The 26,587-nt window shown below is 37.6% G+C and overlaps 1 protein-coding gene across 2 annotated transcripts in view; it reads left to right on the plus strand.

Moving 5' to 3' along the window:
* Positions 1 to 1,134: 1,134 nt before the first annotated feature.
* The window catches only part of LOC127655227 (plasma membrane ascorbate-dependent reductase CYBRD1-like), a 40,267-nt gene continuing 14,814 nt past the window's right edge, over positions 1,135 to 26,587 (plus strand). For both annotated transcript variants that reach the window (XM_052142903.1, XM_052142902.1), the window contains exon 1: positions 1,135 to 1,402. In XM_052142903.1, the coding sequence (XP_051998863.1) occupies positions 1,192 to 1,402 (211 nt within the window). In that variant the 5' untranslated portion in view covers positions 1,135 to 1,191. The remainder of the gene's footprint in view (positions 1,403 to 26,587) is intronic.

The following is a 26,587-nucleotide window of genomic DNA, read 5'->3' on the forward strand; positions in this document are numbered from 1 at the left end:
CCATTCAAGTAGATAGGAGCTGCACTTTCATGACCGGAGATAAAGATGGCAGCCAGTGGACTGACATGCTAGAAAAACTTTGTTATACAAAACGTTTTAGGGTTTAAACCTTATGAGTTGCCAAAATAGAATGCAATTTTGGGCTTCAAAGAGTGTGCCCATAATTTTTAGGCATTATACAGTAGATTTTAAAACTTAGTGAACTACCTAACTGGACAGCAGTTTTGGGCATCGTAGATCTAAATTTGTGGTCATAAGAGTTGAAAAAGAGAGTTGCCTACCTAGACGGTATATTCAGGCATTATAGAGTAAAACTTTGGGTCACAATCTAGTGAGCTGGCTACATAGACATCATTTTTGTGCATCATGATGTCTATGTAGCCAGCTCCAGCAGTTCAGGTGTAAATTTGGTGTCACAGATGAGTGAGCTGCCTACTTTGATAGCATGTTTGTCCATCATTGTCACATCCAAGTATTTTCAGGAATCATGGGTCTAAAATTGGAGTCAACCTAGAGAGCTGATTAGCTAGATAGCATTTTTGGGCATCGTAGGGTTAAATTTGGTGTCAAATCTTGTTCAGCTGCCTATTTAGACAGCTTTTTTAGGAATTATGGGCACATCCAGCAGTTTTGGTCATCAGGTGTAAATTTGGGGATACAGATTAGAGAGTTGCTTACCTAGACAGCATTTCTGGGCTTTAAAGGGTGTTTTATCATTTTTTGTCATCATACAGTAGGTCTAATCTCTGGGGTTAAAACCTAGTCTACACTGACAGCATTTTTGGGCATCGTGGGAGTAAATTTGGGGTAACAACCTAGAGATTTGGCCTACCTAGACAGCATATTTGGTCATCAAAGGGTTAAACTTGGGGTCAAAACTAGTGAGCTTTCTACATACATTATTTTGGTAATCATAGGCATGTCCAACAGTTTTGGACATCTATGTGAACTTCTTACCTAGTCCGCATTTTTGTGCATTATATGTCTAAATCTGGGGTTAAAAGTTAAAACCTAGCGAGCTGCCTACATAGACAGCATTTTTTTTTTTTAGCATAATAGGCACATCCCGAGATGATGTACATGAAGGCAGCTCGCTTGGTTTCGAAACACCGCCTCTAGTTTGGGTGAGAAAGTGCAGATCTGAGCCAGCCCCCTGTCCGACGTGCCATTCCTCTGTTGAAGTGTGATCACATGAGTGTACTTCACACTGCGATGATGGAGAACTACAAGCTGTTTCTCGTTTTCTTCATACTGGCGTTAGCTGTCGGGTTTGTGTCCATTGCATTCGTTTTAACGTGGGTTTTGCATTATCGAGAGGGACTCGGATGGGACGGAGGAGCGGCGGAGTTCAACTGGCACCCGTTACTGATGGTGATCGGCTTGATTTTTCTTCAAGGAATCGGTAAGGAGTTTAAATGTTTGTTCAGCTGCAGCCTGAGGTTTAAACTCTCGAGACTTTAATCATTGTTTAAATTAACAGGACTTACTTTTCATCAAACTTTCTCAGTTTGGGCAACAAGAACAGCGGCTGTAATTTAACTCAAGATCGCAAAAGTAAAAATGCGTTAGCCTACGGTTTAGACTTGACGTAAGTCTTATATGGCCAAAAATATACGTAAAGTCTTTATTTTCCCCTCATATTAAGCTTAAGATGGCGACTGTTTCTCAAAACATGTTTATTTGTCTTCATAGACCGCATCACAGGCGCGAAAATTGTCTTGAACGTGTTGGTAGCGAAACTACAACTTTCGACGCGAAAATTGTCTATGGAACGGAACGCCAGGCAGTTCAAATATACGCGAATTTTAACACGTAGACAAAGCGTAAACAACACGTCAACAACACGTTGTTTGCACGTTGTTAACGTGTTGTCTACGCGTTTCACGTGTTAACGTTTCACGCGTTGTTTACGTGTTGTTAACGTGTTGTTTACGTGTTATCAACGTGTTGTTAACGCGTTGACAACGTGTTAACAACACGTAAACAACGTGTTGATTTCATGTGATTCTGACCCATTTGGCCACTTGTCCAGTTTGAAGGGGTGAGTGTTGCACTTTTCCATTGGCTGCTGAGTTGTAGGGTTAAACCATTTCTGTAAGCCTGGGGGGTTTGCCTGCCACTATTTAAAGAGCAACATGCAGGTTGAATTTATAACTGAATTAATACTTTATATTGTCTGCAGAGGTCTTTTAAAAACACATATGTAGAAATTACTAATTAAATCTCATTTGATGTAGAGATTTTGATGAAAATGTGCTAGGCTCTGGAATACGCCTTTCCCGCTATCAACGTGTCATATGACGTAGGGCGAGGCAAACAAAAGAGCTCGCGGTCAGCTCTCATTGTGGGTGTTGATGTAGTTAGAGCAGTACAGAAAGTTTTAGAGAAGCCATAATGGTAAATTATTGTGTTTGTGCTGGTTGCACTAATTCCAGCCTGTCAGGACATCGTGTCCATCATTTTCCTTCTAGAAAAACAAGGCTTTTCGGTCTTGAGTGCGTTTTGTGCAGGTGAAGAGAGCAGACTTCACTGCCGCATCTGTTACCACACACTCGGTCGTTTGTGGCGCACATTTCACTCCGGAGAATTATCGACCTGGAGATTTGTTAGAGTCTCGGATGGGATTTCGGAGTAAGGACCACGTGAGGCTGATTACTGATGCTGTTCCCTCGGTGTACTCGATGGAATCAAGTCCACCGTCAAAGTGTACACCGGATTTTGGCACGGGCTGGACTGGAGGACAAAGTGCTAACGTTAGCAGACATTCTGTGCAACGAAAACGAGGACTTAGCAGAGTAAGTCTTACTTTTAATTATTTTAACTCTTAATTTGCTCATAATTATAGGCCTGTGGGCCATCATAGGCATGTTCGTCCACACCGGAGAACTCGGTTTCTTCATTCAGCATTCATTGTAACCTGAGCTTGAACTTGACCAGACTCCTCAGCCCATCATCACTTCCGGTTAGTGCTTTATAGACGCGGAAGTTATTTTATCACAATTTATCTCAAAATATCGTTAATGGCTAAATATATATTACTCCAGTTCAGAAAATCTAGTTGTTTTATCATCAACATACACTATGCTATATAGGGGTGTCCAACCTGCATGTTGCTCTTTAACATATTAAGGTCCTCTAATTTCTTGGTCCTTTTCTTCCTTTTGTGTGTAGCCTATACAAATGTAATATTTGGATTGCAGTTTTAGGACTTAAAATAAATTATTATTATTATTTTCATCAAGATAAATTGCCCCCTTTTGCTCCTTTACTGCCTATTTTGGTAAACAAACACATTAGAGGGAATTCATGCTTTTTACACCATTCATCAACTTTAGTTTTATATCTTAAAAAACATTAACAGTTGTGCGGGGAAAAACTAACAGCAGTGGTGCGCATTTAATGTTGGTGTAAGATACAGACCATTGTAATAAATACTGTATATGTCTTTGGAAAACAACATGAACCTTTTTCAGCATTTTAATTTAATGTAGGGCTTTGACCAGCAGAGGGCACGTTGTGACTAATTATGGGGCTTGTTAAAACCTAAACGGACCTCTTTTTGTTTAGATATTAAGCACTCAGACATATGTACACAGGTGATATTACCCATTTTGATGAAATGTACAGCCTTCCAAAGACTGTCGGGATTAGAATGAAAGTTTGTAATTAGGTCAGATAGTAACTGATTTGACTTTCCTGACAGCAGATGTACACTACTGTGCCAAACTCCTAGGTCATGCTTAAAATTCTTATTAAAGCCTAAAACCTGAGAAGTAAGTGTTTAGCCAGTTACAGCCTATTTATACATAATACATTATATATATATTAATGTGGTTCAACAGTTTTAATTGTGCCCAATATTGTGCAAATGGTCTGATGGCCCTTGTTAAATATCAGCAGACTTCTCATCTAATTTTTTGGCAATTAAATCAGGAGTCTGGCTATCCATAGCTGTTTTCACACTGCATTATTTTCTGGGAGAATTGTCTCGCTATATGAAAGGTTCGGAGCGTGAAAGGGGGGTCTGATTTGATCCACCTTTGTGCCAGGAACATGAGTAGTAACAGAGATGGAACAATGTCTGTGTGAAAAGCCACAGCCGGCATGCTGGTGTTGTGTCTGTTGGGTCTTTTTCTGTCACACAGCTGGTTCCGGAAAATTGCATCACTATGTGAAAGCATGGTTGTGGGATTATGCTGCAAGTTTTTGTTTAGTATGAATGAGCGCATGCGGCATATTGGAGATACTGGGGGAATGAAAAATCCAGTGCATCAAGTCTTATGTATTTTGAAGCTTATATTAGTGAGAACCTGTAAGACAGAAACTATGCCGTGTATTAAGCATGTTGAAAGTAAATCCATCTTGAAGTGTCTCCAAGCCTAAAAGCCTTGACAACAGTCATCAAATCCATACACTATATCAGTCATAAATAACTATATAAATACAAAATAAAAGTTTAAATTGCACTTTAATAAATCAATCCATGTCTTTTCACTGTTTTATTATCAGAGACAGAAATAAAACAGGATGACCACTCCTCCACCCGGCTTAATTTTTGCTAAGGTGCTGGAAGCATCAATGAGTCCAAACTGATAAAAGAGATATCAGCACACTTAAATCTATGCAGTGTATCAGTTTGTTAAGCTTTCGGTCTAACAGACCTTCATCAGAGCAAACATAACTCAACACTGGATAGACAGGCAGAAATAACCAATCACATTCCAGTCATTGGCAGTACCAACACATCTGTGCACGCCAATAGACTGTAAGTCTATGTGCAAACCCCGATGACAGACGCTCCACTTCCTGGGAATTGAGGTTTTGAGTACTGAATGGTGGACTGTGATGCATGCCATTAGAAGCCTTACTTGCCCATGATAATAGTACAATACAATCTAATCACAAATTAAATGGGGATTTGAGAGGGATCAGGCTTGAGCCATCATAAATCAGAAGTCCCCAGATCTATAAGTAAAAAGCATCTCAGAACAAAGTGCTAATGGAGAGTTATCAGGTGAGGGGCACCACAAACCATAGACCCTAAACTGTACATGAGAGATGAAGAAAAGAAACATCTTGGATTATAGCACAACACATATCAAAATCCACATCGAGGATTGTTGTTGTTTGGCACTGGGCACAATTGCCAGATGGATTATTCCCATTTTTTAGAGGAGCTAAAATATTCTGTTTAGGACCTACCTTAATGTTAGCCCTGCACCAGCTTGTTGCATAAGTTAGGACCTCTTTTATAGACAAAGAGGGGAGGATCATTAAAATGCTGGGTATGCTAATGCTTATGCCGTATCAGAGGCAAAAATAGTCCAGTGTTTAAGAATAGTGTTCTGACAGAGTAACTTTTACCCTATTTGACACTTTTTTGTAAAAGATCAAACTAGAATTGAAATGCACCTTGGTAAGCCTCATCAATACACTGTAAAGAGTAGGCTCTGTCCCGAAAGCTTTATTTTTCATTGCAGCAGCTTTATCAATTAGTTCCTCATTAGAATGACATCTGAGCTCTTGGGTAAACCATATTCCAGAGCTCGATGAGCACTGCTGGCTAGGCAGATTGTAGTCTTATCTGTTTATTTTTGATATAAGGCTGCCACTGCATAATTCGATCCACATATCCAAAAAAGACAAACGATTATGATCATATTCAACTGAGAACCTAAGGTCAGGAGGTGTCTATTAGTGTTAAAAACATAACTGTGTAAAATAGTTATCCCATGAAACGGCTGCCATTTGTGTCCGCAACGTTTGATGAGATGCATAAGGCACAAAAAATGTCCCAAAGTGTGTTTCCAAAGCTTAAAGTTATTAAATGAAGTGTTCTTGTTAACATGATATATGATAAAAATACTATTCTTAAAGAGTAGCATACTATTTTTAATCATTTTTCATTAGTACATAGACAATTTCACATGTCCATGTTGACCAACATGACACTTGCATCTAAAATATCACCAAATAAGTTATACATTTTTTTAAAACATTTATTATTTTCAGGATTTTATGTGTGTCCCTGTATATATAAGATATATTTATTTAAAATAAATATTATTTTTTGGTAAATATTTTATGATTTGTGTGCGTCCCTCAGTTTGACTTACCACCCGTCACACTAATTGTTTTATCTATAAATAATGTACCGTTGCTTTTAATCACATCACAAAGTGGAAATTACATCATTTGAGCCTTGTAGCCACCACAAACAAAAGCAAGTACTGACATTCTTTTACTTTGTTTATTTGTTGCTTTTTCATGTTAGGCAGGGTCCATCAAGCTCAAACCAACCACCCCGTCATAAAAAATAGATAGGGAAAACTGTTTTTTTATGACATTTTTTACATTATTAATGCAAAGAAAATTATATTTCAGATTGAATGCATTTATGCTATGTGAGGAACTTGACCACATGTGAGATCTGCAGCCATTTTGGGATGAAATTTACCACCCCATCACATGTTTTATTGTGACGTGGTGGTAAGGGATGTGATGGGGTGGTTCTGCTTCCCGTTTGAATGTGAGGATGTGTGAAATCAAGGATTCCAATATAGGCTAATCAATTTATTTTCTGTTAACTTAACTCTGTTTGGTTCGCTCACACACACACTCATCACTTACTATCTCTTTCAGTCACTCACTCACTCACTCACTCACTCACTCACTCACTCACTCACTATATCATTCACTCACTCACTCACTCACTCATTCACTGTATCTTTCAGTCACTCACTCACTCACTCACTCACTCACTCACTCACTCACTCACTATATCTTAAGGGTATAGGCTAGTCTGGTATGCCCCCCTGCTGGTCATAACCTACATTCAATAAAAATGTTCAAAGAGTAAAATTTCATGTTTTCCAAATACATTTATTACAATGGTTTGTATCCTAAACCATCATTTAGTAAGTACCACTGTAACTTTGCAGCAACACAACTGTTGAATGGTGTAAAGCAAGAATATCAGTAGTGAAGCATAAGGAGGCAATTTGTCTTTATGAAAATAATTTATAACTTAAAATAAATTGTAAAGTCTTAAAACTGCAATCCTAATATTACATTTGTATAGGCTACACACAAAAGGAAGAAAAGGACCAAGAAATTAGAGGATCTTAATATGTTAAATAGTGGCAGGCAAACCCCCCAGGCTTACAGAAATGGTTTAACCCTACAACTCAGCAGCCAATGGAAAAGTGCAACACTCACCCCTTCAAACTGGACAAGTGGCCAAATGGCTCAGAATCACATGAGATCAACACGTTGTTTACATGTTGTTAACACGTTGTCAACGCGTTAACAACACGTTGTTAACACGTTGATAACACGTAAACAACACGTTAACAACACGTAAACAACGCGTGAAAAGTTCACACGTAGACAACGCGTAGACAACAAGTTAACAACGTGCAAACAACGTGTTGTTGACGTGTTGTTTACGCGTTGTCTACGTGTTAAAATTAGCGTATATTTGAACTGCCTGGCGTTCCATAATTGTCTGAACGTGTTGGTAGCGAAATTACAACTTTCGACGATACATTGGTCGTTTTGTGCAAAATTTGAAGCAATCTAGCATTCTGTGGACATAACCAAGATATCCTATAATTGTCTTTTTCATATGTATTTCTGTTATATGTCATCAATGATTTTGTTGTTTATTTAGAAGGCCACTACAGCGCTCACCATCTACAAGTTACGCCCCTTCAAATAACAGGCAAAATGCCTATATTATAATATAAATATATATTTTTCAGGTATTTCCCATTTGTGAATGAAAGAAAAACAATAAAATGAATGAATGAAAATTAATAAATTATGCAGAAAAACATAATATACATAATGGAAAGATGACAGGAAAATAAAAACCCTGTTATCCTTAGATTTTAGACATTTTAATAAAGTAAAATGTACATATTTTTCTATACACACTGTCTTGCGCATCCACAAGTGTCTGACCGACATGCCGGACAGTCATATTTCTAAAAACGGGGGTTGTGGCAATGTATGGAAGCATATGGGTAGCAATATTCAATTTGACATTTAATATGCAAAATGACAATGCAATATGTAAAATGGCAATGCATTCTGTATTTAAATTTACATTTTACATTACCATTCTAGCAACGTTTGGTGCAAAATGAAAATGAAAATGAAATTACATAATTTACATTTGCCATTTCATACACTCGTTTTAATATGCATTATTGAAACGCTTTATAAGTTGCAAAATTAAAATGAAAATATATTACAGAAATGATTAGATATGTGTAACATGTTCAAGCAAAAACTGTGGCAAAATGATCATTCAAATGTTATTTTTCTTAATTGCATTTACACTCACAGTCAAGACACTTGCGATTGCTTTTTCATTAAATGTCCCACGAATGAATGTAGCAAAATTCAATGTGCACATTGAAAATGCATTCCGAGCCGATCACGCCCCTGCCCCCTCCCGCCCTCTCCCGCCCTGTCAATCACTGCATCGAGGCGGGCTCGGCAACAGGTAAACATAACATGTTATGGCTATGTTACGTGTTTTGAGCTTACAGTCTATGGTTTTGAGGTGTTGGAAAAATGGCGCGGCAGAGCTAATACTGAGCGTTAAATTCACTAGCAGATGAAGTGGAGCGTGAACAGAGAAACGGTAGTATTTCCGAAGATTATTACGAGTATGTAGGTGATAGAACCAGTACGTTGTTGGAACGTCTGGGAGAATTTTCTGCCTTATCAGGCGCCGACACCCGTTTGGCTGCTGACCTCTTAACCCTCCTGTTACCCTCAAATCTGATAACATTTTTTACCCACTGGGGTCAATTTGACCCCAGTAATTTAAACCTCCAGAATATGATTTTTTTTTTTACAAAGGTTTGTGTCTCATGTAATTTGTCTTTGTTGACTTCTTAAGTAACCTTTTAAATTGACATCCACCCACCACCCCCCTCCCCACCCCTTATACATCCAGAATACCCATTGCATGTATATGGACAAATTTACAAATCACCATAAAATCTTACTGATTGACCTAAAATTAGAAAAGTATATATATTTTTGGTGTTTTATTTGTTTTATAATATTTCTTAATAAGTATAGATTTTTGTAATCTATAACATTTAGAAAGAAAAACTATTTATTTTATCAAGGATAGTAACACGAGTTGTGTTTGGGGTCAATTTGACCCCGGGAAAAACAAACACAATTTCAAACATTTAGAAGGATTTTATTTTTAAACAGAACATCATTACAATCAAAACATCAGTAAGGAACACATAACAGTCCTTTTTGTTATCAAGGATTGCAACATACATAATATGTGTGGTCAATTTGACCCCAAGAAAACAAACAATTTTAAACATTCAGAAGGATTTTATTTCTAAAACAGAACATCATTGCCATCAGAACAACAGTAAGGAACACATAACAGAGAAAGAAAGAGAGAAAGAAAGAAAAAGATGGATTTACAAAACCACCTCTAAAAAGTAAATTTGAGCATTTTGTCAGGAATTGTTTTATGAGACTGTAAGTGCTTTATGCAAAAACTATGAGTTAGAATACAAACAGCATAGACAGAATATGAACAGCATATTGTTTTTTTTCCTACAGATCTCCATAAGGTACATTCCAGCCTTTTGTCTGCACTACTTTGCACATGATGTGCAGGAAGTGTGTGTGTGCTCCTTGCAGATGTATTTTTTGCATTTCACACAAGTGTTGCTGGTCTTGGTGTCATTTCTGTTGGGACAGACCTGGCACCTGCCACGTTTCCTGCTTGCAGTTTGAACCAATGGAGTGTGCGTTTCCATTTGGATGTCCTTCACAACAGTTGCAGCAGCTGTTGATGCTCTTGGAAGGCACCGTCTTCTCTCGATGTGAGGTTTCACTAGCTCGTAACCCAGCTGCTCCAAGAAAATTCTCCTTCGACTCAGTTTTCCGCTGTTCCAGTCCTTGTTTATTTCACTCCATAACACAAAGGCATTGTAGGCGCTCACATCAATGATGTTGAAGAAAATGACAAGTGGCCAACGGGCGGTCATGCGTCGGCAACTGTAGGTGGCTGTAACCTTGTCCAAATTATCAACCCCTCCCTTTGTCTCATTGTAATCCAGCACCATTTGTGGTTTTCGGTCTTCTCTAGTGCTCAGAACAGCATCTTTGTGCATAGTGCTCATTAGCAGGACATTTTTCCCTTTCTTGGGGCAATAGGAGACGACAGTGGCCTTTTCAGTGAAGGCAAACATTGAAGATGTTACCTTTCTGTTCTTCATCGCAAGAAGCTCAGAGTTAAGTTCTGGCTTATTTTTTCTCACTGTCCCCAACATGGTAACCTTCCTTTTTAGCAGTTCTTCACCCAGGGCGTACGATGTGAAAAAATTATCGCATGTAATGTTATGGCCATTCAGTCCCTCAGCCATGTCTAGTACCACCCTCATGCCTTGATTTTTTTCAGGTGCTTCTCCAGGGGATTTACCCGTGTACACCTGCATATTCCAGGCATAGCTGGACTGTGCATCACATGAGGCCCATATTTTTATGCCATATTTGGCTGGTTTGCTTGGTATGTATTGTCTGAAAGGACAGCGCCCACGAAATGGAACCAGACATTCATCCACCGTGATGTGGGGGCCTGGATTGTAAAGAAAGTGTAATCGCTGGACCCACTTGTCCCATACAACCCGTATTGCTGCGAGTTTGTCACGCTCTCTTCTGCCCTGTCTTGTTTCTTTGTCATCAAAGCGTATGACACGGGAGAAAACATGGAATGTCTTTAGAGACATGGTGGCTGGAAATATTGCCCTTCCAGTGTCAGCATTCCAAAGGCTTGCTGTTGCTTCTCCTTTTGACTTGTAGACTCCAAAATGAGCAACCCAATGTAGGCTTGCAAGTCAGTCACATCAAAGTCTTTCCAACCTTCCCCATACACACGCCTACCCTCTAAGTTTGTCATTTCAAGTACATCCTTTTCAATTGATGGTGTGATGAAAAGATCAAATGCTGATTTTATATCTTGGACATGGCTGACAGCATATCTAGTGGGCCCTGGAACCATTTTGATGACATTAGCAGCACTAAGTCTACCCTGTCGTTCAGGTGGTGAGCGGGACCATGATAACTTTCCATTTTTGGAAGGTAATGGGTTTGTGGGTGGTTGAGAGACAACAGGAGGGTCAACATTAGGAGTATCATTCTCATCTGAGGAGGATGCCTCATAATCAGGGTCCTCCTCAATATTATCATCGGTCTCAGACACATTCTCCTCTATGTCACTTTCACTGTCAAAAAACTGTGACAAAATCTCATAGACAGAAAATCTTTGCTTAGATGTCATTTTCAAATGAAAGAGATGGAGAACATAGAGAGCACACAGAGCACAAAGAGAAATGGTTTAGAAGGCTTCTGCTCATGCTTTTATAATGTTTGCTCCTCCCCTTTGTTTGGTAAACCATGAGAATTATGTTTTCCCCTCCCCCACGGCACAGGAAATATCAAAGTTCTCGCAAAAATGATGTTTTCCCCTCCCCCATGGCACGGGAAACATCAAAGTTCTCATGAGAATTATGTCCCATGTCATGTGAACTACTAGTGGTTCTCGCAATAGTACAGATATGGTTATGTTAGGTTAGAGCCCTAAAACAGAGGGAAGTTTTTTTAATATAATTTTGAATATGTAAAATTGTAATGAACATTATAAAATTATAACATGTTATAGTGACCTCAATAAAACAACCAAAACAAATGTGTGTGAAATATTAATATTTCTTCTGTTTTATACAGCTAAAAGTGCCTGGGGTCAAATTGACCCCAAGGAACACCGATGCTACAAAATGTGTACAGGACATTGAAAAAATATCAGCAGGTTAATTTGATGTTTACAGAGTTGTCCCCATTAAATTAGGAAAAGTCATTAAATCTGAAGCAAAAAAAAAACAAAAAAAATATGTTTTTACAAACGTTAAACATTGAATGGGGTCAAATTGACCCCAAAGATAATAGGAGGGTTAAAGGTGGTGTATTCGGAGAGGCCTAGGGGAGTGGGGAGACCAGCAGCCGTGGAGATCCCTGGCGAGGCCATAGAGGGGTATCTATGGGTTAAAAGTTAAAGATATCGCGGCCTTGTGTGGAGTTAGTCGATGGACGGTACATCGACGAATGCAGCAGTGTGGACTGAAGTAAACAACAACTTCAACTTTTTAAAAAAAAGGCAGTTTTGTTTTTTAATTGAAGTAACGTTAGATAACTATTAACAGTTAACGTTACTACATTTAAAAAACAAAACTGCCTTTTTTTTTTATTAAAATCCCCATGGCAGAATTCGGGAGTAAACACAGAGATTATGGCCTTGAGGCATTTGTATAAAATCATTAAAATATATTTAAGTTGTTGTTTACTTCAGTCCACACTGCTGCATTCGCTGATGTACCGTCCATCGACTAACTCCATACAAGGTCACGATATCTTTAACTTTTAACCCATACATAAGATACCCTCTATGGCCTCGCCAGGGATCTCCATGGCTGCTGGTCTCCCCACTCCCGAGGCCTCTCCAATACAATTGTTCTTCCACCACCTTTAAGAGGTCAGCAGCCAAACGGGTGTCGGCGCTCGATAAGGCAGAAAATTCTCCCAGACGTTCCAACAACGTACTGGTTCTATCACCTACATACTCGTAATAATCTTCGGAAATACTACCGTTTCTCTGTTCACGCTCCACTTCATCTGCTAGTGAATTTAACGCTCGTATTAGCTCTGCCGCCGCCATTTTTCCAACACCTCAAAACCATAGACTGTAAGCTCAAAACACGTAACATAGCCATGACAGCTCTTTGGATCTCATATTGAGAGTTGACAGCAACAGATTCCAAATGCAAATAGCACACTTGAAATTAACTCTGGACCTTTTATCTGCTCCTTGTAAATGGGATAATGAGGGAATAACAAAGCACATCTTGTTCATTTCATTTCAAATACATTGTGGTGGTGTATAGAGCCAAAAAGATTAGAATTGTGTCGATGTCCGAATATTTATGGACCTGACTGTATGTCAGTCTATGTATAATTTAAGTTTTAAAACAAAATATCCACACACTGTCTTATTAACTCTAAATTAAATAAAACAATTAACTGGCCCCTGAGGCATTAGGATAAGCTGTCAAACGTTATGTCAGTGTATTATTGCATGATAATAATGCACAAAAAGTAAAAGAAAAAAGCGCTAAAAACCGGCGCACAGTTTCTCTTAACCCTTTTGCATGTACGATCAAACCGGTATGATTACAGTAGGCTGAGCTCAAAGGCGTATGATCAAACTGGTGCGAGCTGCATGCTGCTGTTTACCAGCAAATAGGGACTGAAGCGGGTTTCATAATGAAACAGCTGCTAAAATCTTTTCAACACCACAATATCTTTATTTTTTTATGTAGCAAGTGTGGCAGGGTGAGCAAGAGACAGACACAGTGGTTGTGGTGTCAAGCCCAGGAGAGACGTTTATTGGAAATAATAAAAAACATAAAATTCCATAAAAGGAGAAATTAAAGTGTCCATGGGAATGGTTTTGAAAATAAAAGGGGAATCTTGTATCCTCGTGGTGAGACGAGCATTCAAATAATCACAAAATAAAAGTTTAAAGCTATTACTGTCTGTGGAGCGGAGGGGGGCGGGGCCGGGTCGGAATATCACGCGCCCGGTCCCCAATCGGCCTGATGAGGCACGCGAGGGATAAAGGCGGCCGGTGATGATGGTTCGAGAGAGAGAGAATTTCGGGCATGTCCGTCATGTGTGTGTTTATGTTTGTGCTTTTGGTTTGAGTTCAGTTTTCATTAAATTATAATTTATGTTGACAAGCCGTTTCTCGCCTCCTCCTTGCCCATCCTTAACAGTGTTACACTGTCATATCTGCGGTTGATGCAGGAATGCTGTGATGCTTTCTGGTGACAAACAAAGATTGTATGAGCTAGTTAGTCCACACATTTTCCCATTCCATCCATCATTAACTTCACCACTTCAGGCTGCATCTGTCCTCCAGTGCATCTGCTGTGAAGTGTAAGGTAGTGTTGTCAAAAATGCCGGTACCCCGGTACCAAGTCGGTACTCAAACAAAAAATTATTTACGATACCAGAATTTCTGAAGGTTCCGGGGTACCGAGTACCGGGTCTACCCGGTACCCACGCAGAGGCGGGAACTTTCAAACGCTCACAGCAAGCAAAAGATTGCGGCAAGCAAAGCTGCTGCTGCTGCAGAGTCTCAACTGAATCATGTCGAAATGAAAAGTGGAAAAAGCCAGATTTGGAAATGATTTGCATTTGAGGCTGATGAAAATGGAAACATCACAGATCAGCAAAAACCTATTTGTAAACGCTTCTGACGAAAGGAGGAAACATTTCAAACTTAATTAAGACAGACACCCGGATTTATTCAAGCAAGTAAAGCAGGTGAGTTTAAAAGCATATTATCATTTGCATTAGGGCTGAAACATTTAGTCGACATTATCGACATCGTCGAAAATAAAAAAATTGATGAGAAAAATTTTCTTGTCGAATAGTCGTTTGATCTCATTTAACGTAACATGAAATCACTGTAACAATGACGCGCTAGAGCAGAAGTTCACGCCTGCTGGAGGAAGAATTACACAGATCAGTCCAGATGCACTTGAAATTTTCACAGTTTATTTTATGTAGATCCCAAAGTATTAGGGAATGATTAAAAAAAAAAAGTACATTTAGAAGCATATGTACCGTTGTGGAATAAGTGGAGGCGGAGCTCTTTAAAGGAAACATCCCGGTGTAACATCTTAAATGCAGTAAAATTGCTTTATTAAAGTTCAAATAATACAGAAGCAGGTCATGTTAATAACTATAAACTCAGAAACTGGCATTTCGCTGTGTGGTCGGTGCCTCTTCAATGAGTTGCGCAAATGTCCCGATCTAATGGGGAGAGATTGAAACTGAACCCGGCTGAGAGAGAGACTCTGTGGCAAGCCGTTTTAACTTTTATTTCCAGGATATAAATTCTTGATATCAACAATTCCATTTTCACTAGTTAAAATGTCTATTCTTGATATCAAGAATTACGTGGTTACTAGTAAAAATTTTAATTTTTGATATCTGAAAATGTATTTATGATATCAACATAATTTCAGGTATCTAAAATGGCTTTCTTACTATTCATGATATCAGAAATGAACAGTCACTAGTGAAAATGGAATTATTGATATAAAAATGAACATTGTTTCTAGTAGCAATTCAATTCTTGATATCAAAAATAAAGGTTTTTACTAGTACGAATTGTATTTCTGATATGTGAAATTGGAATTTCAACAAGTAAGAAATCAATTCTTGATATCAACAATTGATTTTGAATGGCAGCCTATGGTGACATTTCACTAGTGAAAATACAATTACAGATATCAAGAATTGGCATTGTTACTAGTGGAAATGTTATTTTTGATATCAAAAATTGCCATTGTTACTAGTAGATATCGAATTCCTGATATCAATAACTATCATTTTAACTAGTGAAAACTGAATTGTTGATATCAAGAATTCATATCCTGGAAATTAATAAAAGTTAAAACGGCTTGCCATAGAGACTCTGCCTCGGGGACATCATCCCTCGAGCGTGCACGCTAAATGCAGCTAAATTAGAACGCGATTGCTTGCGACTTATTTAATCATAATATATGTCAATGTGCATTTCTTATCATGAAGAAAATTGGCAATATGCAGCTTTATTAATAAGAGAGCACTTTGCACATTAGTTTGGAAATTGTTTTTTATTAATTCTATTTTATGCTTGTTTATTTAGGCTTTTTTTTTAGTACTTGGTAAAAACTTTAATTAAAAGTTGCAAAAGTTGAAGCAAATACTATATAAGTGTTCAAAAATACTTTAAGCATACATTGTTCAGTTTTGTTATAATTAAAAAATTATATATTTAAATTAAAGTGTTTTGTAGACTTTGTTAATAAAAGAGTGTTGTTTAGTAACCTGTTTTTGCTTTGGTACCGAAAATGGTATTGAGTACCGTGAAATTTCACTGGTATTGGTACAGACTACTGAAATTTTTGTACCGTGACAACACTAGTGTAAGGTGACATTTATATGGGAAATGCATTCAGTCTTACCTGAAGCATGGAAAAGCATATCCCCCATGGGGATTGAAACATGAACGACCATAAGGGGGTAAAGCAGGGGCAGGGAATTACACCCCATCCCCCGGGCATAGTGATGTCCTGTTCGTGAACTAATCGTTCTTTTGAACCAGTGCTTTTCAGTGAAAGAGTTGAACCAGTTGGACTGAATCATTTGAAACAGTTTGCATCTCGAGTCAACACTGATCAACAAATTACTCTCTCTTAACCTGTCTCTCTGGCGTGACTCTCCGACTCCTAATGGGCCAATAAGCAGAGTAATATGATCCTTGAACTGGTGATATCTGCTTTTCCTAACTCTCCTTTGCAATGAACCGCTCCAATTAGTTCACAAATCGGACTGAACTCTCCAGTCGCAACAGTTCTAGCTTCAACAGTACATTGAGTCACTCGCAGCAGTTCTCGAGTGAACAGTACACTGAACTGAGAATCGCTTCTTTCGGCAGTGTCCGACATACTGAGAACTAATGAGCTGCTGATACTGAGCATGCGTGTGCCATGTGATTAAGGGGGGCGAAATGCATGTTTCTGATGTGTTTTGCTGAACAGCAGAAAGCATAACAAATAAAACATACTGAAAATATGTTTATGACTAGATTGCATTACCATTTTATCAATGTGTAATGATGATCTGGTTTTCAACCAGAACAGTTTTTAACAGTACACTGATCCAGGGACAGCAGCTCTCGAGTAAACAGTACACTGAACTGAGAATCGCCTCTTTCGGTTGGAAATACTGAGAGCTGATGAGTGAGATGCTGATGAGCATGCGTGAACTTAGGACTTAAATGAGGAGGTGAAACATTTCAGTCAAGAGAGTAAATTAATTTTACTATTGCGTATTGTGCATGTAGATTATGTTTGAAGTTTTGATGAGCTGGATCATGGTTTCTGTTTAAAGGGTGAGCTGATTAAGACTAGTTTATTCACATATTCTTTATATATTCTTCTATATTCTTTAGACATGTAGAACACCTGCATTTGTATATGAGTGTCAGTATTGGGTGCTTTAAGTGCAAAACTTTAATGTAGCAAAATTATCCAAGATGTAAGATCACTGAATGAAACACTGATGACAATAAACTCCCTTATTATTGTAACTTCTATTAATAAAATTTTATAATCAGCAATATGCGCTTACATATGGCTTTATTGAATGTGTTTAAGCGTGTATAAAACAATGCCGGGGTATTAGCATTATGTACAGTGATGTCACTACGCAATGACATAAAAGAACTGGTGAACCGGTTCATTGAAATGAACTGTCCGAAAGAACCGGTTCCCAGAAAAGAATCAGACTTCCTATCACTACAGGAAAATTGCACCCTGCCTACCCCTATAGATACATTTTGCAATGAGGCTCCGCCCACTCATTCATTCCTATGAGGAAAATTGGGAGAAATATCTGATAGATTTAGCAATTTTAACAACGAAAAACAGGATGAAAAGCTTTTATGTAATTTTTTGTACTTCAAACAAAACCAAAATCCCCGGAACATTACTAGAAACCCACGTTTTTCTCTCTCTATCTGATTCTTACACTTGTACAGGGTTGGAATTCACTGGACTACTGGATAATGCAGCAGCAAAATTATCAGTATCTAGAATTCAGATATCTTTTTTTGTAGTGCTGTCATTCATGATTAATTGCATGATATTTCATTGTTAATCATGATTAATCACAAGTGCTGAAATTTGTCTGTAGGTATACTTCTTTTCCAGTCAAAATCCATTTATTTGCTTTTTACACAATAAAATGATCATCACCCACTGGCAGCTTATGCTGTTCCTTGAATACTCAACTAACACACCAAAAGAAGCATTTGTTTTTTTTCTTGTCAATACTTATTTGTTTTTAAAAATTAAGGGAAACAATGGGCTTGTTCCATGCCCACACTTGTGTTTGTACTTGCTTAATGACCGATGTAATGCTTGGAATTTATGCTCTTAACATTTCAACTTTATTCTCAAAACATTACTACTTCAATCTCATAACGCTATGACTTTATTTGCATAATATCACAACTTAAATCTTGTTTTACTAGAACTTTATTCTCATAAATGTATGACTTAATTATAAAATGTTACTTCTTTAATCCCATAATGCTAACACTTTATTCTAGTAAAGAATAAGTTTTACATTGTGTGAAATTTATGTTGTTATTTCAATGTAGTCTTTTTTTGATTTTGCAATGCTTTGCATATTATATCTTCAACTCTGTGGTCCATAATTGCTGTAAAATTTATAATAAAATATAAGCTGTTTCTTATATCTTACTTTGATCCTTAATACACTGCACTCCTGATTTAATTATATATCCCTGTGAGGTCCATTAATACTAACAAACCATTTAAATGAACCTTTGTGCATTTGCTTGTTATTTATTTGATTCAACCAAAGAGTAACCTTTACACAAATTATCAGTATGTGGTGCAGTGTTTTAATACAACATACAAAATCCTTAATATGCACACTTAAAATTTTCATAAACATTCAAATGAGATAGAAACAGTGGCAGAAGTTTAAATAATTTAATTAAAACAAATCATAATACTGTATCATGTCACACTAGCAGAGAGACAAAAATGACCAGAATTTAAATATTTTCATCTTAAAATTAGTTTTGGTTGATTCTCAAACATAACACAGAACAAAGCAAAACATACATGCACAGTCAACCATTACCTCCTTAACCCCCATTAATTCACTATCCCCAATCTCCTAACCCACATTAACCCAACAAACATTCCTGTGGTCCAAGCCTAAGTATACACATATAAACACGAAGAGAAAAAACAAAAAGGGCATGTATTTCTCCCATTTCTTACAATATACATCTAATCTGCCAAGATGTTTGTATGACATCTTTTCAAATGACACCACCCTGCCCAATTCAGTAAACTATTCTTGAAATGAGAGATTGCCAATTGACTTTCATCCTCTAAGAATTATTTGTCTGCCAATCATTAATCTAGTTTGAACCCAGCTATTGGTATATTTGTCACATAATTTAATAACCACCCCATCACCCAATATACATATTCTGGGCGAGAATTAAATTTGAGTATCTATCTCTTGACCAGAATTCTTGAATCTTTGTGCCCAATTCCCAATGCATTCTAAATCCTTATGGTGGCTTATTGACTCCCCTCGATCCGGGTGGCAGAGGGTGAATCTCAGTTGCCTCCACGTCTGATACAGTCAATCCGCGCATCTTATCGCATGGCTTGTTAAGTGCATTACAATGCATAACTGCATTACAATCCAAGCATAACTCACCATGCGCCCCACCACACATTATAGTGACCACGAGGAGGTTACCCCATGTGACACTACCCTCCCTAGCAACCTGGCCAATTTGGTTGCTTAGGAGACCAGGCTGGAGTCACTTAGCATGCCCTGGATGCAAACTTGTGACTCCAGGTGTTGTAGTCAGCGTCAATACTCGCTGAGCTACCAAGGCCAATAGTTTTAAAATTTGTAATACTTTCCCATTCACCATCCTCCAATACCAAGTTCAAATCTCTTTCCATAACCTCTTAAGAGATGTTAAGGCCCCATCATCAAGACTCTGAATCAACAAAGAATAATATACTGACACCTCATGTGGCTTCCCAAAGGCTGTGAGCACCATACAGAGAGTTCCTGCAGCTTTAGGGAGCTATGTACTGCCACCAAAAATAGTACAAAATAAATGGCTCAACTGTAAATGCCTGAAAATTTGAGACCTAGAAAGGATCTCAAAGCTCTGTTTTCATAAAGGTCACCAAGTGTAACAACACCCCTCTCAATCCATTCTTTCCAGCAAAAGGGGGACTTCTTAATGCACAATTTGGGGTTCAGCCATATGCTTGAGGAAACATTTAGGTAAATATCAAAATTGAACAAATGGGAAACCTTTGTCCATACTGAATGTAAGTGTGAAATAATGGGATACATTTTTACTTCTCCAGGCAGTTTGATAGAAAGAAGTTGCAGTGGCGAGACGGGGCAAGGGTGGAAGAGACCAATGGGCCAAGAGTCTAAAATGATAAGCATTGTAATAAAACAACATTTTGGGGAGGCCTAAACCTCCTTTGTCATTTGGTCTATGTAAATTATTGAAATGCAACTGAAGTCATTTACCATTCCAAATAAAGGACTTAGATATTCTATCAAATTGTTTAAAATAAGTCAGAAGAACTTTTAAGGGAAGAGTCTGTAGTAGGTAGAGGTCGGCCGATTTTTTTTTGCATTTTTTAACATAATCGGCATCGGCCAATATCCAAGTATATCAAGCCGATTATTAGGCAGGCGCATCTGTGGGCAGCCTAGTGTTGTTGTGGAACACGTGTTCGACGCACGCTGCCCCTAGAGTCATTTTCCAGCAGAGTGAGCAGACCTCATCCAGTGCCTAAGGAAGGCGCTAAGTTCCTTGGAGAAAACAGTAAGGATTCAATTTGTATAACTTCTTTATATTTAATTAAAAACTTTTGATATGTTACTGCCAACTTCAAGAAAAAACGCGACGTTCGGCTACTTTGGATATTGATAGCGAAGTTGCATTATCACAGCAGAAGGGTTGCTATCATGTCACAATAAGTAAGCAAGAATTTTGAAATTAGACAGTAAATCTGAGACTTTTATTTGTTCTGTTTGTGTGTCTTATATTTGAGAGGGTTGTCACTCAATGCAGATAAATAAGTAATAAAAAAGATACCAACGCACTATAGGCTGTTGAAGGACTGGCTTTGGTAAGCTCGGACGTTATCGGTTCTGCTGTCGGTACTGGAGAAATTAAGAAAATACATTTATTATTGCTATAAAGAGAAAGTTATTTTATCTCGCCAGCCATTTCTATGTATAATAATATGAATAATAAAGAATATTTTCGCTGGATAATATTCATGAATATGAATAATATGAATACGATCTCTCACGCGGTGCTACAGTGAGCACAACACGAGCCCTGCTTAATGAGTGACAGAACTAAACATTCAAACATAGCCTGGTTTAGATCTGTGATTATTAGTCTGATTTTATTTTATATTTCGCCTTACAAAGATTATAAAAAGAATATTTATACATAAGCTGCATTCTGTCAAGCACAACTTCCTTCCCTTCACAGCGGTGCACTGACATTTCTCCCTAAAACTCAAACTTAACGTCAGAATCAGCACGATCGGTGATTGTTGTAAAATGCTACTGTTGCTAAATTGCGGGACGCATTTAATAATAAAAAGAGCGCAAGAGATACCGTTCCCAAGGCGGCGTGTGCTCCGAAACAGACCGCAAAGAGACAAGTTGGGTTTCATGTGCGCGTCTAAACGATCAAATATACACAAAAATATGTCAAAACGACCGGCTTGGAGATTCACTTAAACACAGTTTATGTCTTAAATGGATGTAGTTATGGAAATAGTTGGGAGAAAATATGGTGCATCAGGAGACTATTAGATCTGAACTCGGTCTTAAAGGGGAAGCTGTCTAATAAACATGCTGATGATTGAGCCATTACTGCGAATCAAACAACAAAAGGCAAAGAGAAAATCACTTACAGCTCTTGAATGAATAACTTCTGCTTTAATAAGCATTAATCTATCTATGATAAACTATGCAGTGTTATTTTACAATTGATTACTTTATTAGATTTCGTTTTAGACCACACCTGAACAGTAATGTTAGTAGACCTTCCTGAAATTAAATCACTGTGCCTATACGATGTTTATCTTTGTGTAATATATATATATATATATATATATATATATATATATATATATATATAACAAAAAGAACCGTTAAGAATACCAATAAAGTACCTGATCGATAAGCAGTATCGGTAAGAGTAGTAATACCATAAAAACTTTAGCGATACACATCTCTAGTTATGCCTGTGCTTCTCTTGGATGCTCTGAATATTGGATTACGTGTCTGGATTGCCCCTTAATTAAAGCTGCATTTGGATATCAACCTTCATGTCTCAGAGCAGTTTGTAACACCTGCTTTGTTTATTTAATATATTTGTTATACATTATTTATACAATATGTTTTTACATTAATACATTTTTAATTTAAGTCTACAAGTGCAGATTGGTCAAGTGTTCAATAAATGTATTTGTTGAGAAATTTTGTCTATCTTTAGTAATTATTTGTGTTACATTTTATCTTTCAAATAAAAGGTTCAAATAAGAGGTTAAAAACAAGCACATATCGGCCAAATATCGGCCAAAATAAATCGGCAACATTAATCGGCCATCGGCCAACCCGGATTTCAAAAGATCGGCATCGGCCTGAAAAAACCAATATCGGTCGACCTCAAGTAGTAGGTATTTGAATTTTGGGATACAACTAATTTTTATAACATTGACCTTCAAAGCCATAGACCTTTTCATTAATGGGTCAAAATTAACTCAAACTAAATTTCTAAAATTTGCTGGAAATAAAATGCCTAAATACGTAATGGCTTGCTTCGGCCATTGAAAGGCACTAGGTTGGTAAGCTGTGGCAGGGCACTATACTGTCAGAGCAAGAGCTTCTAATTTAGACCAGTTCACCCTTTATCCTGAAAATTTGGAGAAGGAATTACTCATTTTATGGAGGCTAGGCATAGATTTTTTTTTGTGTCTGTGACAAATAATAATATATCATATGGGTAGTGTAGAAGTTTATGTAGCACACCTCCTGCTACATCACCAGGAAAATCATCCTCGTTTCTTTTTGTGGCTGCTAATGATTCCAGGGCAAGTTAGAACAATAAAGGGGAAGAGGACAGCCGTGCCAGTTACCCCTACTAAGAGAAAAATAATCTGAACTTTGCAGAAGTTTGCAATGCTACTAACGTTTGTTTATAAAGTAATTTAATCCACCAAATAAAAGTGCTCCAAACCCGTACATTTTCAAAATCTTAAAAAGATTTCCATTCCACCCAATCAAATGCCTTCTTGGCATCAATGAGATGGCAGCGATCCGGGTCTGATCATTCACTTCTGACCACATAATGTTTTTAAAATGTCTAATGTTATCAGAATAACTAAGACCATAAATAAACCCCACTTGATCTATATGTATAATAGATGTAATATCTACTTAATCGATTAGCCAGTATTTTAGACAATATGTTTACATCTAACTGGATCAGGGAAATTGGCCGATAACTTTTACATTCATTTGGTTCCTTATCTTTTTAAGAATGAGACTGATCAGGGCTTGCATCATGGTTGGTGGTAGTTCACCTTTCTTTAATGACTTTATTAATCTCTGTGGCAGAAGTAAATATATTGCTTCTAGAATACTTCACTGAAGGAATGGTGAAAAAACTCTGTTTTATGTATCTGGTAAAAGTTTCCCTGCTTTGTCCCCCGACTCGAAATATTTTTGCCCTGAATAACCAAAACTCAACCTTCTGTGACAGATTAGTATTGTACCTGTATTTTAGCTGGGACGACTCTCTAAGACCATTGGATGAAATGTGGCGCTTCAGCTTTGTTTCAGCACTTTTAATACTCTTTTCCAATTCTAAGAATTCTTGTGCTTTGCTATTTTTAATGAATGAGGCATATTGTATGTAGAGGTCGACCGATATTGGTTTTTTCAGGCCGATGCCGATCTTTTGAAATCCGGGTCGGCCGATGGCCGATTAATGCTGCCGATTTATTTTTGCCGATATTTGGCCGATATGTGCTTGTTTTTAACCTCTTATTTGAACCTTTTATTTGAAAGATAAAATGTAACACACATAATTACTTAAGATAGACAACATTTCTCAACAAATACATTTATTGAACACTTGACCAATCTGCACTTGTACACTTAAATTAAAAATGTATAATGTAAAAACATATTGTATAAATAATGTATAACAAATATATTAAATAAACAAAGCAGGTGTTACGAACTGCTCCGAGACACGAAGGTTGAGATCCAAATGCAGATTTAATTAAGGGGCAATCCAGATACGTAATCCAATATTCAGAGCATCCAAGAGAAGCACAGGCATAACTAGGGATGGGTATCATTAAGGTTTTAATGGTATTACTATCTTACCGATACTGCTTATCGATCCGGTACTTTAACGGTATTCTTAACGGTTCTTTTTGTTATATATATATATATATATATATATATATATATATATATATATATATATATATATATATATATATATATATATTACACAAAGATAAACATCATATAGGCACAGTGATTTAATTTCAGGAAGGTCTACTAACATTACTGTTCAGGTGTGGTCTAAAAAGAAATCTAATAAAGTAATCAATTGTAAAATAACACTGCATAGTTTATCATAGATAGATTAATCCTTATTAATGCAGAAGTTATTCATTCAAGAGCTGTAAGTGATTTTCTCTTTGCCTTTTGTTGTTTGATTCGCAGTAATGGCTCAATTGTCAGCATGTTCATTAGACAGCTTCCCCTTTAAGACCGAGTTCAGATCTAATAAGCTCCTGATGCACCATATTTTCTCCCCAACTATTTCTATAACTACGTTCATTTAAGACATAAACTGTGTTTAAGTGAATCTCCAAGCCGGTCATTTTGACATATTTTTGTGTATAGTTGATCGTTTAGACGCATGAAACCCAAAGTAGCCTATACTTTGCTTGTCTCTTTGCGGTGTGTTTCGGAGCGCGCGCCGCCTTGGGAACTGTATCTCTTGCGCTCTTTTTATTATTAAACGCGTCCCACAATTTAGCAACAGTAGCTAGACTGCATTTTACAACAATCACCGATTGTGCTGATTCTGACGTTAAGTTTGAGTTTTAGGGAGAAATGTCAGTGCACCGCTGTGAAGGGAAGGAAGTTGTGCTAGACAGAATGCGGCTTATGTATAAATATTCTTTTTATTATCTTTGGAAGGCGAAATCTAAAATAAAATCAGACTAATAATCACATATCTAAACCAGGCTATGTTTGAATGTTTAGTTCTGTCACTCATTATGCTGGGCTCGTGTTGGGCTCGTTTTGTGCTCGAGTTCTCTCTCTCTCTCTCTCTCTCTCTCTCTCTCTCTCTCTCTCTCTCTCTCTCTCTCTCTCTGACTGCGAATAGCTAAATTGCATCACAGACAAATGGTTTCATATTATTATACATAGAAATGGCTGGCGATATAAAATAACTTTCTCTTTATAGCAATAAAGAATGTATTTTCTTAATTTCTCCAGTACCGACAGCAGAACCAGTAACGTCCGAGCTTACCAAAGCCAGTCCTTCAATAGCATTATTATTACTTATTTATCTGCATTGAGTGACAACCCTCTCAAATATAAGACACACAAACAGAACAAATAAAAGTCTCAGATTCACTGTCTGTAATTGCAAAATTCTTGCTTGCTTATTGTGACATGATAGCAACCCTTCTGCTGTGATAATGCAAATTCAACTACGCTGTCAATATCCAAAGTAGCCGAACGTCATGTCAACTATCGCGTTTGTCACGTTTGTTCTTGAAGTTGGCAGTAACGTATCAAAAGTTTTTAATTAAATCTAAAGAAGTTATACAAATTTAACCCTTACTGTTTTCTCCAAGGAACTTAGCTCCTTCCTTAGGCACTGGATGAGGTCTGTTCACTCTGCTGGAAAATGACTCTAGGGGCAGTGTGCGTCGAACACGTGTTCCACAACAACACTAGGCTACCCACAGATGCGCCTGCCTAATAATCGGCTTGATATGCATGGATATTGGCCGATGCCGATTATGTAAAAAATGCAAAAAATTGGCCGATTAATCGGTCGACCTGTAATTGTATGATCCAGCCCCTATGAACTGCATTAAGTGCCTCCCATCCCACACCCACAGGGGACTAGTTGGTTTCTACATAAACATTGAATTCTGTCTTTAACATTTGTGGAAATTCAGGGTCTTGTAGAAGGTATGTATTAAAGCGCCATCTATATAATTTTAATTTATCTATATGCGGGAACATCTCTAAACACACCAAAGCATGATCTGAAACTAAAATGTCCCAGTTGAGCAGTCAGTGGTAGATGGAATAAGTGACATAGATATAAAACAATTGTGGACATGTAGAAGTTTTCAGCTTAGCAGGAAAAAGCAGCGTGAAAACCATCTTCTGTGGGTGAAGCAATTTTTACACTCTTTGAATCCATCGCACTTTACTTGAGTCAATCTAGCAAAGTTTGGAAAAACCATGATGTTGTGGTCCTCCCAGCAAAACTTGCCTTTATTCCTCGCCGCACATAGGATAAAGTCTTTGTCAGCCGACCTCAAGAATCTTGCCAGGATAGATCGGGGTCTGTCATCTGCATGAAGCGGACCAAAAACTCAATTTCGAGCTGGCGGTCTGCTGTGTTGATCAAAATCGGAATAAGCCCATCCAAAACTTCACCGTAACTTGACCATCCTTTCCCTTGGGGTTTCCAATGAAACAAACATTATTACACCTGCTCCGATTTTCCATATCCTCTAGTTTTTCCCACACA

The sequence above is a fragment of the Xyrauchen texanus genome, chromosome 14 (assembly GCF_025860055.1).
Source record: "Xyrauchen texanus isolate HMW12.3.18 chromosome 14, RBS_HiC_50CHRs, whole genome shotgun sequence".
In the NCBI taxonomy this organism is placed as follows: Eukaryota; Metazoa; Chordata; class Actinopteri; order Cypriniformes; family Catostomidae; genus Xyrauchen; species Xyrauchen texanus.